Source organism: Desmodus rotundus, chromosome 8 (assembly GCF_022682495.2).
Source record: "Desmodus rotundus isolate HL8 chromosome 8, HLdesRot8A.1, whole genome shotgun sequence".
Classification (NCBI taxonomy): Eukaryota; Metazoa; Chordata; class Mammalia; order Chiroptera; family Phyllostomidae; genus Desmodus; species Desmodus rotundus.
In genome coordinates this window covers 81,070,510-81,086,660 of record NC_071394.1, presented here as the reverse complement: position 1 = coordinate 81,086,660, position 16,151 = coordinate 81,070,510, and the positions used below count along the sequence as shown (strand labels likewise).

Here is a 16,151-nt window from a genome sequence, read left to right as displayed (position 1 = left end):
TCATTCCTTACCTAATAAGTAAGTCATCTTAAGACAATTAGGCAATTAGAAGGGAAATTGTAGGTTTGTGTTTGAGGTGTTAAAAACTAAACATTTAGTGTGTGGCTGGCCTTCTCAGTTAATTCTCACTACAAAGGGTATTATTACAAATGTAAAATTTGATTATGTTTTTTCATTTTGTTTTCATGACTCACATTTGTAGTTACTAAAGGTATCAACTAGCACTTTCCACTTCCCTGACAGCCTCTCCTTTCTGAACACTGTTAATCTAACTATTCAAATAAGGAAACAACTAAGATTTATTGTTTGAAATCTTTTCTTAAATTTGCTTCCTGTCTGTTAGTATGAATTGTTTTATTTTAAAATAAATGTAACTAACTTATATTAATGTAAGGCACGTAGTACAAAGTTCACCAAACCAAACCAAAAACAAGCCTTGAAACACAGGTGATTAAAAAAAATGAGGATTGTGAAAATGAGTGCAAATATGTTTGCAATTGCCAGAATTGCTCTGAAATGGTAGTGGTAACTGGGGATGTTATTTTATAAAATGAGGAAGAGACATGCAGGATCACAGGTTGTAACTATATCAGTTGAAAAGCAAAAGTATTCTTTTTAATTTCACATAATTATTTCTGAAAATTCTATCAAACATCAACTTGTTTTTTGTGGACCCATAGATTGCCAATGTTAATAACAGGTTTAGAAAGATTTCTACAGACCAACTAATTGAAAAATTCTGGTTCAATATTTTGGGGAGCACTGTTTTCACAGAGGCAATAAAACCCTTTCCCCAGGGCAGTGGTTCTCCAACTAGAGTGCTCTAGAATGACCCTGGGGCTTTGCCTGAGCACTAGGCCCTGCCCCAGAGCTTCTGATTCATTAAATTTGGGGCTGGGAATTTGCATTTCTAACAAGTTCTCTGATGCTGCTGGCTTGGAAACCGCACTTTGAGAACTGCTCTAGAGTAAAAAAAATATTTGGTGGCTGGCTCTTTCTGTGGCCAAAACAGTATTTCTCATTCAGGCTTCCCAATTTCCCTTGGATTGGAGTGAATTTAACCAGAGATCTCCAAGTACATGGTCCACTTGGAAAGCTAGCAATCCCTTCCAAATGGGCATTTGTACTTTTCCAAGGTGCCATTCTAAGCAGTGTTGGTTGCAAAGTAAATAGAACTGTACTGGTGTCTCTTGGAAGCCATGCTTTTGTTGTTTGTTGTTTTCCTAGAAACATTTGGGGGTGATTCTATAATTGTCATAAAACTGGTTCTGCATCTTGTTCCTTTCTCAATACTTTTAACTTATGGGGTCACAAAGAATGGGAGAAGAGGAGAGATGAAGCTGGATTTAAAGTCTTAGCTAGTAAATCCCAGATGTATCTTTACTCAGAACACATGTCCAGGAGCTTGAATACTCCAGTCTTCTCATGTCCTGACTATGCTCTTGTTTCTTGGCTTACTGTCCATTGCCACTTCCTGAAAGCTCCTGAATTTCCTCTGGAGAAATGACCTTGGCCACATTGTGGGTACCCTTGGGGGAAGGACATATTAAGGGGCCTATTCTCCTGCTGTTATTATTGAAGGCCTTCCTACAGGCCATTTTCCCCTTTCACGGTCACTGTACACTGTACTCTGACCTAAGCTGCAGCTGGACTGTCTTTGCTGGAATCTTCACACTGAGTAAACGATGCAAGAGTAGAAGAGACAGGTGGAATTTGCTCATCTGGCAGCTGTACCCTGACCAGACAGTCCTCACAGGTCAGTAGCTCTTAAGCTTTGGCTGTACTTTTTAGAACCATGTGAGAGCTATAGAATGATGTATATAGCAAGTAGGACTGTTATCTTGCTTGTTTAAGGACATTTTCATGGATCCACAGTGCAGTCTTCAGGCATACATCCATTTGGACAGAGAGAATATATCATGTTTACAGTGTCCGCTGTACTTTTAGAATGATGTGAGAGCTTTGAGAGGTCCCAGCCTAAGGCTCTGATTCTGTCTGTCTGCAGGGGGGTCTAGACACTGTCACATCTAAAGCTCCCCATGTGATTCTAACTCATATGTATGGGTTGAGAACCAGTGCTTTGGTCCTGTTTCCCATTTTTCTGTGGCTACCTCAATTCCAGTTTCCCTCTCCCAGTCCCTGGGGATCCCAGCCTCATCCCAATACTCCCTTTTGCTTAGATGATCAGAGTTAGTTTTTGTTACTTATGTTGAACTGATGTATGTTCACCATGTACATATTTCTCTCCTTTCCCAGGGTTCCAATTTAGTAGAAGTGCTGGTGCCTTTGGACCTAGGTTTAGACACACACACACACACACACACACACACACACACACGACGAGGAAATGTGGTCCTTGGTCTCTGGTTCCACCTAACTGCACACTGGCTAACAACTCACTTCTTGTATATCATGATCCTGCAAAGTTGAGACAATATGCAGGTCAAGTGCAGCCATTTTTGGAGTCCAGTGGCAGACAGGCAGCTCTCCCTACCACCTGCAGGCCATCAGTGCAGCCAGAAGTGGGTCTCTCTGGCCACTGGAGACTATATTGCATCTGACACAGCCAGCATCTCTGGAATCCACCTTTCAAGTTTTCGGCAAACCATTTTCTCACTGTCCTTCACAAAGTTGACATTTTCGGCGGCATGATAGGAAAGATGTCATGTCGGCTGCTCTTCAAGTTCTTGTCATCGTGGTTAGCACCAGTTCTGTCATCTTCACTCTCCTCACAGTCTCCCATCTTGAGCCATGTCACAAATAATAATATATCTAGAGTTGTGTTTTCCTTCCTTCCTTCCTTCCTTCCTTCCTTCCTTCCTTCCTTCCTTCCTTCCTTCCTTCCTACATTCCTTCCTTCCTTCCCCTCTCTCTTTTGTCCAGCTTCCTATCCTTTAAGTTAGTAGTTATGCAAATTGTTCTCCTTTCCCCTAAATGCTTCTGAGCTAGAGCTTATTAATTAATGTCCATTGTAGGATTAATCCAATGTGATTAGATACCAGACTTTTAATGTGAAACTTTTAATTTTGATATTTGAAATTAAGTATGAACAACCTAGTGAAGGAAATCAAGCTGCATTGTGTCTTGTGAAAGAAACTTACCTTTAGGGGGCCAGTAAATTGTCTCTGTACACCCAGGTGGCACGGAGTCCCAGTGTCTAATTATCCCACTAGCATAGTTCACATGATGTTGGAAGCTGGGACCAAAACCCTTGTTTGCAAGTTCAGATATTTTTTCAAGAAGGTCAGGTTACTAAATCAATTCAAAGTTTACAATGGTTGATATGTTCTGATATTGCATCAAGTGCAGAGTCCAGGTATAAAAAAAGTTTGAATTTAACAAAAAAAGGAGAGGATATCTGGTCCACCTCTCTACATGTAGCTGGCTTTAAGCTCCAATCACTACCAACAAGGGGTAAAACTCCAGCTGAATTTGGAATATACTTTCTCTCCAAATGCAAATGTCCACATATGCTGGTGCAGGCACTGTAAACATGATATATTCTCTCTCTCCAAATGGAAGTATGCCTGAAGACTGCATTATGGATCCATGAAAATGTCCTTAAACAAGCAAGATAACAATCCTACTTGCTACGAAATTGTTCCAACCCAGAAACACGACAGCTTAAAGGGCCAGAGTGGGACAGAATATCTTACTAATGTACCTTGCAATGCTCCTTACATAGTACATTTAGACCAAACATGCTATGTTAATCTCTCTCCTTTTATTTTAATTGACTTCTCCTAGCAATTCTTTATCCTAACAAATTTTAGAATGATACCTTCGAATTTACTCCTAGCATAGAATATTTTACTTTGTCTCTTTCGAGTGGTTAATAATTACAAATTCAAGATAGCACGAAAGCATTATCATTTCAAAAGGAAACATCTCTGCTTGCTCATCTGGGTGGTTTGTATAATCTCTATGTTAATTATAAATGGTAATTATAATTACCATCCCATGGTCACTGCTTCATTAGGAAAGCCCAGCCTTACCCTTTCCTTCTTCTTTCCCTCCAGCCCGTGCTCTTTCTAATTATGCCCCGGTGCCCTGGGGCTCAGACATGCTGCTAAAACAAATATATCAAAGTGTTTGTATCACAAAGGGTAAGATAGGAAGCAACAAAAAGCAGTTTCTACAATGTTACAAATGTGCACTGAAGCTTCTTGAGGTTGGCAATTTGAAAAAGGGGCCTGGAGATGGCAAAAATATTCCAGTGAGGCCTTTTCTGAATTGTTTACTGTTCTTCTAAACATGTAGCTATAACCAACAATATCAGAATGTGTCTATTATAAGGATGGGAGTGATCAAGAAGATTTTTTCCTACTGAACAATCTCGAAGAATATGGATGCTATCGGCACAAGCACATTAGTCAAAGTGACCCAGACTAGGTAGGTTCAGGCACTGAATGAAGCAAGAACCCAACAGATGACTAGAAAAATGGTATAAAATGTATGCACTGCAGAAAAGCTTATATTTCTTTCCTGGAGAAAGAATAATTTCCCAAATTGGTATTAGATAGATTTTTCTCTTTGAGGAATGGGGAAAAGATGAATTTATTTATTTCTAGACAAACATAGATAATTAGGTTTTAGATTCCACCCTGATCCTCCAATGTGTAGACTTCTAAGTGGTCAGACCAGTAATACGTGTGGCTTTCTGGGATCATATCCACCCTGAAAAGGGCACAACATCTAAAAATATGGCTTTTTTCACCAGTGAATTCAATGACCACAGGATGAGGACACACTATTGGAATTTTAGAAAAGAAATGCATATTACTTGGATATTTTTCATGGGCCAGAAAGATAGCACTGATGGGATAGATAATCCTGTACATTTTATAAGATTTTATGTCTGAGTTAGAAATTCCGCTATTCTTCTGGGGCAAATTTCCTTTAGGAAGAGAGTTACATTAAAAGCCAGAATGCAAGCTCTAAAAAGAATTTCTCCCAGTGATGCAAACTTTATTTGGAATGTGTTTGGACTTTTTCCCCTCTCTTACGAGTATATCCTATTAGGTGAAGCTGGTTCTTTAGAATTTAGAGTGTACGACTCAACCATTTGTAAGGCCAACACCTGCTCAGACCTGCAAAGTCCATCAGCCATATGCTCCTGTCCGTAATGTCTTGTGTAAGAGTGAAACATGAGGCCAGGAACTCGAGGGTCACTGTCTCTCTCCCATCCACACCTGCTTCACTGAAGTGCTGTATTCAGAAGTCAGTATAGAGCTATTCCTGCTATAGTCTTCTCTCTCTCTCTTTTGAGGACGGAGAGTTAATAAAGCCCCAGACATAATGTCATAATAGGTGTTTGTGTGTGTGATGGGGGAAGGAAGGAGGAAAGAAGGGAAGAAGGGGAGAAAGGTGAGAAAGGGGAGAAGGTGAGATTGGAGTAAAAGGAAAAATAAAAATATGTAAAAATTTCTCATTTACTCCCAGGTAGGCATTCACAAAAAAGGAATAAAAGAAACCATTATGTGACATGAATTGGGAATGAGAGACTAACACTGGAGGCAAGACCACAGTCAATAAGGCAACCGCTCTGGGCCAGCGGAGAGCAGATAAGGACCCCAGCTCTGGTAGTGGCATTGAGGAGATGGAGAAATAGATGGACTCAAGAGATTCTTAAGGGCATTGAAGGGGCATAATGACCGAATCCTTGTGATGTGGTAAGTGAGAAGGAGAAAGTACAGGTCCCAGGGTTCTGTCTTGGGCAACTGGGTAGGTGGAACCACTTGCTGACTTAGGGACTCTGGTGGAATAACAAGAGGAAAGTGAGTTCCATTCGATTGTTCTGTCACTCAGATCTAACCCACAAGAATCACATGGTCTCTGCACACAAACAGCACCTTGGCTCCAAATACATCTCCCAGAAGAAGCCTTGGACACATTTTCAGAGATTTTTAGAACTCCTGCCCTCTTACATCTGCTTGCAGATTCATTAAACTACATAGCTTACTTTGGATTGGGGCTGTTGGCATTGTGGATTTGTTAATTGCTAATACAATGTACTTTCTACACAGGCCATATGTGAAGAGCAGCACTGGCATTCAAGAAATGTTAAATAATAATGTAAATGAGAAAAATTTCCCATCCCAATATTAAAGGGATCCAAGGAACATTGACGCAACTTGCAATCATAGGAGCTGTTTGATTGCCTCGTCACTGTGGGACAGTGACCAAAGTGATGCTAATCTAAATGTCATCTAGAAAGAATACTAAAAATATTATGATGAAAATTAAGTACTGCCATCTTAGGAGTCGATTTAAAAATGAGAGGATACAGCAATGTACATCTGTGGATTTTATGATCGCCAAGTGCAACCAGCTGAACATACATTTCCCTTTTCCCTCTCGGAGAAAATGGGTTCAATTTTAAAGAGCTGGTCCAAACTACTGTTCCCCAGTCAGGTGGTTCCTAAACATTGCTACCAATAGGAGTCACTTGAGGAAATTTAAAAAACATGATGTTTAGGCTGTATTCCAGATTAATCAAATCAGAAGCTCTGCATGTGGGGCTAATGTGTCAGCATTTTTTAGGCTCCCCAAGTCATTCAATGTACAGCCACTTTCGACAACAAAGGCCTTAAATCAATGGGTTCTGAAGACCAAGTGCCTTAGAATTGCCTAGAAGGGACTGATTAAAAGTGCAGGGGCCTGGCTCCATCTAAGACTTAATGAATCAAATTCTTTTAGGATGGGACCTAGTATTCTCCATATGATTTATTTGTAGACTAGAGTGTCAGAACCATTGCACAAGTTGAAAATCAGTGGTGGCAGCTCTTATGCCTTTACACACAGAACAAATCTCTGTAAAAGACAAAAACATCCAAGTAAAAAGGAGAACTTTCAGCCTACTACCTTGGAGTTTGTTTTGTGGGGCTTTGTTTGCAGGGGGCTCTGCTGTTCATTGTAGGATATTTAGAAACATCCCTAGTCTCTACCTCCTCCAGTGTAATAATAAAAAGTGTCTCTAGACATTGGCAAATTTCCCAAGAGAAAAGATCAACCATTCTGAAAGATGCCAAACCTGTGGACAGTTCCACATCTTCCAGTGTGTGAAATGATGAAGAGCAAACATCTTACTGATTGACCAGACATGTCTCTTGGATTAAATGTTTATGATTCATATAGGCATAGTTTTTCACAGAGACGTGACATGTGCTTCCAGAAAGGTGGGAGAAACTTGCACATCAGCACTGGAGCACTCACTAATGGTTTCCAGCTGCAGCAGGGCAGAGTTCTGCCTCCACCTTTGGGGCTGCCAAGTTACTAATGAATAAAAAGTCAGTAATTAGGTGAAAAGAAACTTGTTATCTAATCTGAAGCTGGTCATGAGGTGACAATAGAAATGGGCTCTATTGTTCAGTTAAATCAGTTAAAAGGCCATTTATGTCCCTGACTCAAGAATTCCTTAATTTGGGTCAAACACTAGATAACATCTCTACAGGCAAATAGTGTTCATCCTGGTGCAAGAGGTTAGGGAAATGGTTTTGCCAACACCAATGGCTGTTGATCTTGTTCAAAGAAGATGCTTCCTTGGGTGATATAAAATTTCAAGTACATTCTGACTTTCTCCACCAGGTCAATATTATCAGGAGGGCCAAACTGATTTTGGACATTTTTAGGACAAAAATGGAAAACTCTAATTAATTCATATGACTATCTCATTTGGAATGTTTAAACTCATATCAAATGGCCGAATATGGCATCTCACACTGTACACAAGAGCTAGTGCTAAGCAGTAGAGCAGAGAGGTTACAAATGCAAGCTCTAAGTCAGCATACCCATGTTTGCATTAGGCTCACACACTTATTTGCTGCAGTGTAAGTGACTGAACTTAACTGAGCCACAAACTCCTCATCTGTTAGATGAAGGTAATAATAATAGTGATGGGGATGTAATAAGGATAAAATACAATAATATATGTAAAATAGCACTTCACATGCTACCTGGAATGTGGGGAGTGCTTCTTAAATAACAGCAGTTGTCCTTATTTTAATTAAGCTTTATTTGTGAAATCTGACAATGTACTTCTACTCCATTTGCTATTTTAACCCATAGAAAATGATGTTAGAAGTTGATAGAATATTACTGATGCTATAATTCTATGTGATAATTTTGCAGATGAGAAAACTAAGGGACAGAAAGGAGGTACAATAATCCTAGATTTACACAGAACAGGCTTTAATATTCAAATGTTTAGAATCTGTGTACAGTTCTGATATATACAAAGAGAAAGAGTTTTAGACTCAGAATACCTAGGTGCCCCATTTCAGTGAGCAGACATTCAGTTTAATCATCTGCAAAATGAGTGTAAAAACAGCTGAATTAAGAATATTACATAGCAAATGAGACAGAATATATAAGTGCTTTGTAAATTGAAGAATGATACACAACTAATACTTAACATTATGTTTTCTTCTTCATGCAAACATAGACCCTGCAACACACATAAGCTTCTCCAAGTACCATTCAAGATCCTTTGGGATAGTTTTCCTGGCACAAGGACTAGGTTAGGCTCCATCAAGTATGATAATCATTTACTCTCTGTTCTGTTTCAATACTGAGCACTCCAAAGGCAGAACCTTGGACAGCAGCCAGTCTTCCTTTAAGGCATCTGCAATATTCTCAAGCCACTGTCTTACTGGCTGCAAGCTACTGTTGCCTTGCATTCTGACCCTCACAGGGAAGCATGCATAGAAACTCTACTTTCCCTCCATCCTTATAGTAAGTTAGTAAGTTCAGAAGACGGGTGTCCACATAGAGGAACAGCTTTCTTTGACCTTTGCTATTGGACTTGCATACACCAACTAACAGCTTGCCACATGTTCTAGGAAGAAAAAGTTGGCATTGTCATTCTGTCTCCCTGCACATGAACTGTATATATTTCAGAACTTAGAGATATTCCAGTGGACAAATTCATACTAAAGCATATCTGCTTACAAAGTTTGTATGGGTTGGCAATGCCAACCAGGGTTATAATATCAGTTCCAAAAATGCAACAAAGAAATTTGTTCAAATCTAACAATGGGCAGGGGGGAGTGGGGAGGGGACAGTGGGAAGAGGGGATTACAGGAACTACTATAAAGGACACATGGACAAAATCAAGGGGGAGGGTGGAGGTGGGGGAGGGAGGAGGTTCAGCCAGGGTGGGGTGGAGGGATGGGGAGAAAAGGCACACAACTGTAATTGAATAACAATAAAAAATTAAAATTAAAAAAAAATTGTTCAGTATCAGTATTAATTTAGGGATGGTAGGGAAGGTGAAGAAGGACACATGGGCAACACAGAAAATAGTTGTAAATCTAGTTTATAAGGTGGAAGAAGCCACCAATTTGCCATTTTATGAATTCACAAAGAGTCATAGGAAATGATCAAAGGTCATAGGAAATGGGAGAGGATAAACATAATTTTAAAGTTAAAAGTGCCTTCCTGGTGAGCTTATTAATAAGCAATTCTATTAAGAGTCATTAATTTAGTGATATGCTTTATTTTGTGCCTTTAACATAAATCATTATTTGAAAATTGATTTCTTTCATGAGATAAGTGTGGAACTGAGGAGGGTTTCCTAAAAACATTAGAGTTGCTATAAATGTATAGCCCCACCTTATAACAACACATTGTATTTGTTCCTGAAACATCATTTCAAAATTATAAAGCACAGGCTGCATATTATGAATGACTTGATAAGGTACCAAGCCCCTAACTAGATGCCACTAAAAAAGCAATCTGACTCATGATTCTGTTTATATATTGCTCAATTAGTTTGTTAAAATAGGAACATGTTTTAAGGAACACACCTGACTTGAATTCAGTCCTAATACATGGTATTTTTACCCATTGCTAGGATTATTTTAAAGTGCGCTTTTGAAAAACCTTAAAGAAACAGAGACCTCAGGAATACAAAAAACTTGCTGTTTGCTAAGGCAGAGGTTGTGATATGGATGAGGGGGTATGGGAAGGTCACAGACATTGTAAAACACAAGCCAGTACACAGGTAGCTTCTTACCTTTTGGGCTCTGGATTTGCCTGAGTTTTGAAATCTTTTCTTCTTTTAGATTCTTTTTTTGTATCTTTTTTAGCTTCTGGTTCAGATGGGGAGGGAGTTTTGCTCCCTTCAGGGTCTGTATTTGGTGGCAGCCCACTAAGGTACACATGCATTTGTTGACTTTGGAGAGGGGGTGGTGGCGTGGGGCATGCACGGAAGTGTGGCCAGCCATGGGAGAATCAAGAGCACACACACACACACACATGCACAGACAAAAGAAAAAAAAAGGAGGATGCATCAAATAGCAAGAGCAAATGAATTCAAGCTAAAATAATAAGCAAAAAAAAAAAAGATGCAAACTTGCATAAGGAAAATCAGAACTGAAAAGAAAATAAGAAATCCAAAACTGTTTCCATGACAAGATGTATAAACCTAACTGTGAATCAAGTGGCAGTCTTACAATATGAAACCCAGACAATGTGTATCATAATTCATGATGATGTTTACTAGGGAGTTTACAAAAACACTTCATTATTTTATAACACTTTCTTATTCAGTAACATATGTAGAATACAGTGTGACAACCCAGAGAATATAATGCAACTTCTCTCTCCCTCTTTAAAGAATTCAGTCCAAGAGGCTGTAACAGATAGTCATCAAAGTGTACATATTTATAAAAGGCAGAATTATAAACAGATACTTCTCAGGTGTCAGAGTTTTCATGAATATCTTTTGTAAAAATAAAGGGTCATGTGTTGGGCTACTGAACCTGATAATAATGGAAAGTGGTGAGAACCCTATTCCCGGTTAAATAATCAAACCTACAATGCTATTGTTATCTAACTCTAAATGTTAAAGTTGCATTTCATAAACTCTACCACTACTAGAGAAAAGAAAAGCACAGTACAAATCACACGGACACTTCAGAGTTATACAGCTTGCAAAGATGAAGATGGCTGACACAGTTCAAATTTAAAATAAATTCAGTCAACTCTTCCACATGAATTTCCCCAGAGCAACAACTTCCTCATCACAGACTGGGTTTCTGAAGGCCCCTAGTTCTCCCTGGGTGTGCCTTCCCTGGCTATTGGATAGGGTGGTCTGGGGTAATACAGGCTGGTCTTTACAGCAATGTCAGGTACATACTTTGGGATAGTAAACTGGCTGTGGCAATGTTGAAATTTATTCCATGTCGTCAGAGCCAAATGGTAATATTCTTAAATTATTTGCTGTGTTGCATTATTCAGAATTTGGATCTTTTCCTCCCGGAGCTAGGCAACGTCTAAAGGAAGAGGGTACTTAGTATAGAGTTAGGAGAATTGGTGTCTGTCTTGTCAAAAAAACTATAAAATGAGCGGGTTGATTACACTGTGATCTCTGAAGTTCTTCCGAGTTCTACAGTTATACTAAAAGTGTCATGATTATCTCTGCCTTTCAGCCTCACTTAGATTGTTTTAGCTCTGGAAATGGACTTGGCTTCCTCCCTTTGCAGGGCATTTGTACATGCTGCAACTTTTGCTTGGAGCCACTCAACTCCTTTACTTGCTCTCATTCGCAGCCCCAGCATGGCTTCCTCAGGGAGCCCTGCCTGCCAACTGCCACCCCATCTGAATCACATTCCTTTATTAAATGAGATCATGGAGTTTTATTCCTTTTTCTTGGAGCACCAATCTCTATGTACCTCTGTTTTTGTCTGGTGTTCAGTTTTTGTTCCCATGTATGAGGAGTGTATACCAGAGTGCCTAACACTCAGTTGGTAATCATTAAATATCTATGGAAAGAATAATAATAACAATAAAGGTAAACATTTATTAAGCTCTTGCTATGTCCCAGGCATTGTGCTGGGCCCTTTATGTCCACTTGCATCCTCTCAACAACCTTATTAGGACACTGTCATTCCTGTTCACAGATGAGAAAACTGTGGCACAGAGAGTTTAATTACCATCAAGGTTATGGCTGGCAAGTGAAGAAGTCATGATTTAAACCTAGATCATTCTAATCTCAGACCCACTCTTGAAGTTCCATTCACCATTTCCTGTCTCTTGAAAAGAGAAGAAACTACGTTAGACCTTCATGTTCTTCGTGTTTCTGTGTTTGTGTGACCTGTGTATGTGTGTGTCTCTGTCCCTGTGTCCTACTGAGGGAATGGGGATAGAAAGAGATGAACTGAAAAGCAGGACCAGGCGTAAACCGTAAAGAAATTGTTTTGAGGAGTATCCCAGAACTGGTGCTTACCTGTTCCCGTGGACGTGGGATGCACAGAAGGCAAAGCTGTAGTGAAGGAGGGTGGGGTCGATCATGGCGCCACTTTCCGCCCGTTCAAGCAAGTCTCTGAGGTAGCACAGATGTCGGTGACACCCCCGGACTCCGTTTCGGGCGCAATACTCATCTAGCACAAACACCTGGCCAGGACTGAACCAACCCTGTTTGGGGAATAAAGGAGAGACTTTCTTTTAAATACAGGTTTTTTTCAGAGGGCTGCAAGAAGTGGGGGTGAGTGGAGAAGGGCGTAAAAAGAGCCAGAGCTAACCCTTTCTGATTACTTGTTAAGTGCCAGCCCCTGTGCTAAACAAATGGTGTGTGCTACCTAGTGTAATTCTCCTAAGAGCCCCATGAGGTAGGTGCTGTTATTCCTGTTTGATGGATGGGAAATTGTGCTCAGAGAGGATATTGAATTTCCCTAGAATCCCAGAGCTGTAAGTGCTGGAGTCTGGATTAGCAGAAAGCGTGATTACACAAAGAGTCTCCCCTACTTTTCTAACACTGAACTGTACACCTTAGAAAGTGTTGGAGTGGACCCAAGGCAAAGTCTTCATTACTGATAAGAAAAAATAATAACGTTAATGCCTTAAATTGGTGTAGTGCTTTATACTTGACAAACAACTTTCAGTTGAGCTCCATAGCAACCTTGTGAAATAATTTCATAGGGAAGGAAAATGGAAATCAGGGCTATTAAGTGACTCAGAGAAAATATAAAGGGGCAGGACTCTAACTCAGCTCTGTCTTACTCCAACTCTTCTGGGTTTTGTTTTTTGTTTTTTGTTTTTACTCTGGAGTATTAAGAAATGCTATGTTTGGTTTACATACATATCAGGATTTCATAAATCCTTTCACTAGGGAAGCAAAAATCTGGGAGAAATATTATCCATAATATTGTAATAAATATGTATGATGCCAGGTGGGTACTTAAAATATCAGGGTGGGGGACCATTCTGTAAAATAAATAATTGTGTAACCACCATGCTGTACATCTGAAACTAATACAAAATAATATTGAATATAAACTGTAATTGAAAAAAAATTATAATGAAGATAATAACTTAATTTTCCAAAGAGAAAAACATACTAAGTTTTCAAGTTGTGAGTCAGATATGGTTCAATTAAACTGAGAGGAGCTTCTGTGCCCTGGTTTAGCATTTAAAAAAAAAAATTATTCCCTTCTGGTAATTATTTGTTTTCTTCTTATGTATTTGCTTGCTGCACAATCTGACGAAACTCTGCTATAAAAGAGAACCTACATGGAATCTCTTATTTCTGAGCATATTGGGAGGCACCATAGGACAGAAATTTCTGCCTCCATATATACTTAAAACAGATGTGCAGAAAGGTCAAGTGACTTGCCACTCAAGGCCACCCTTGGGCCAAGCCTGAAATTCAATGACTGACTTCTTTTGGTTTCAGTACCTTTCTGAAGCAAGAAATAAACCAATTTAGGTGGCACTTTGTAAGCCTGGATTTTAGGAGTGCTTTACATATAAATTTAATTTTACTCTGAGAGTCTTCTCTGGGTCACCTTTTGAATACCATTGTGTTTTGGGAGAGAAAACATAAAAGGAGGAAGTGACTGGGGGCAGGTTGAGGCCACAGAGCTGCAGCGAGGAAGGCCTCTGCAACCCTCTCATCATGTATCCGTGATCTGGAGAATCTTCGATTGACAACATGCAGCTCAGCAATGCATCCAACGGGAGACGGCATCTTTCCTATTTCAAATTATAAGTTACTGCAGAGGGCGGGAGAGTAGTCGAGGCAGTGGGCTGCCCCTATAGGCAACTTCTTTGCCACTCCATCTGCTACCCCAAATGCTAAATCTTAGAAACAACACTGCTGTGAAAGATTAAAATATATTTTCTACGACTCAGATGACACCAAGTCTTTTGTAGATGCCAAAATAGCTGCTTTGAAAAGAGTTGAAGAAATATCAATTAGGAACTCAGTCGAAGACACAGAAAAATTTATGTATCCCTGCTGGTCGGTCTCCAAAACTAACTGAAAAAAAAAAAGATTGTAATAATGAGAATATGGAATATATAGTGGCAGCAGATAAGGACTTTTAATTGCTGTTATTTTCTGAAACTTTGGGATGATGATTAATAGAAATAGGTATACAAATGGAGAAGGAAACTATTTTATGCTATTTATAATTAATTTTGGATTTTGGAGCATATTTTAAAGCCTATACATGACTAATAGGACACAGCTTTAACATTTCATTTCTGTTTTTTTTTTTAAATTAAGTCTCCTGAGTGATGAATATCCCAGCGAAAAATAAAATGTTTTTTAAAAATGATGTAAGAAACATTTTGAAAATAGTATACCTCAAAAAAAGTTTAAGAGAATAAAAATTATACATAAAGAGGAATGAGTTAAGTTCATAGGCACATTCTTACAAGCTTCACATATGCAATTTATAATTACACAAATAATCACATAATTGTAGGAAACACATTAGAAAAAAACTGCCTTGCAATGCAAGGTAAGCTTTTTGTTTTTCTTCTTTTTTTTAAAGTCAAAGTGATGTGTTCCTTTCTAAATTGGCAAAGTTCAAATTCTTCTGGTAAAGTGATTCCAAACCTGAGATAAACAATGAATTTTTTCTGAGTTGCAGATAATTAAATTATTCCACATAATCCCACTTTGATTTTAAGACTATTTTATCTAAAAATAATATCAAAATATTTTTAATATTTTGGCTTCTGGTACAGAAAAAAAGAAGTAATTTAAAGTAAAAATTAGTTGGAGTAGATTTAGGATATAGCCATGTCACTTAAAAAAGAAACAAATTTTCATTATATTTGTTAATATCAATAATATGTAAACCTTAGTTAAATGCATCATATCATTTATGTGCAGATGTACGAATCTTACAAGCAGGGATGAGGCTTCTGTATAAAGTCATTTCATCACTTCTCCTCTCCTTTTCATAAAGTGGGATTAATAATATTTATCTTTAAAAATGAAGTAATATATGGGTTGCAGAAGAAAATAAATTGAGCCTTTATTAGGCATCTTATTTTGATAGTATAAAGCTACAAATATATCTTCAGAAATCCAGTAAAGACATAATAGTGGCCCCTTGAATTTAAATGAATTAAATCTAGGCTTAAAACAGGATTGTAAAAAATATGATCTTGCTGGAGAGCTGGACTTCCAAAAGCCTAAAGCACCATAAAAATTCCTCCAAAGGGTCATAATGCTTTAAATACTATTAAGAAAATGAAGCCACCCAAGCAAACAAAACAGTTTAGCTTATGAAAGTGAAGTGAAGTTCATTTAAAAGTCATTTTAATCTATCAAAAATAAATGAAAAGAACACATTCATTTCTGAGACAGGAGCACAGGGTCTTATCATCTGGGATGGGGAGAGAGGAGGATCGGAAAGTCTAAGAAACCAAGTCAATTTTTACAAGTTCTCTGCAAGCAGATGCCAAACTTGATTACCCTCTTGGGAATATTTCTCATGTAGCAGCTGAAAAGGGGGAAGCTCAGATAGGGAGGCTGGGGAATTGGATCCTGTCTACTGATAACTTCCTCGTGCTCGGTGTTCTGTCTTTGGTAAGGAAAACTATCTCAACTCAGGAAATCAAGAACACATTTATAATTGTTAAAGGGGATCTGTAATGGAGAAAAGAGATTCTAACATAAAGGTAAAAAATATTTCATTTAAAAATGTTATCGTGTTTAAATTGTTGTAGACCAAAGAATATACTTGCCAGGCAAGAATAGGAATCATTAAGTCTGTGATCCAGAGTAAGGCGTTGCACCATCTCAAAGAGGGAAGCGTGGTCAAAGTTACAGGGGTTAGACGAGATAAATTCATCCATGCCATGCTTTTGAGCTCTATCTGCGTCTGTTCATTTATACATATAGAGAGAGACAC

General features: G+C 38.6%; 1 protein-coding gene across 12 annotated transcripts in view; it reads right to left on the bottom strand.

The window, feature by feature from the left end:
• The window catches only part of CADPS (calcium dependent secretion activator), a 494,727-nt gene that overhangs the window by 119,317 nt on the left and 359,259 nt on the right, over positions 1–16,151 (bottom strand). For 7 of the 12 annotated variants that reach the window (XM_053929773.2, XM_053929767.1, XM_071222268.1 and 4 more), the window contains exons 12-13: positions 15,985–16,121; positions 12,230–12,417 (exon numbers count right to left, since the gene is read on the bottom strand). In XM_053929773.2, the coding sequence (XP_053785748.1) occupies positions 12,230–12,417; positions 15,985–16,121 (325 nt within the window). Of the gene's footprint in view, positions 1–10,015; positions 10,175–12,229; positions 12,418–15,984; positions 16,122–16,151 lie in introns of all 12 variants that reach the window. The other 5 variants (XM_071222267.1, XM_053929762.2, XM_053929763.2 and 2 more) reach the window with 1 other exon arrangement.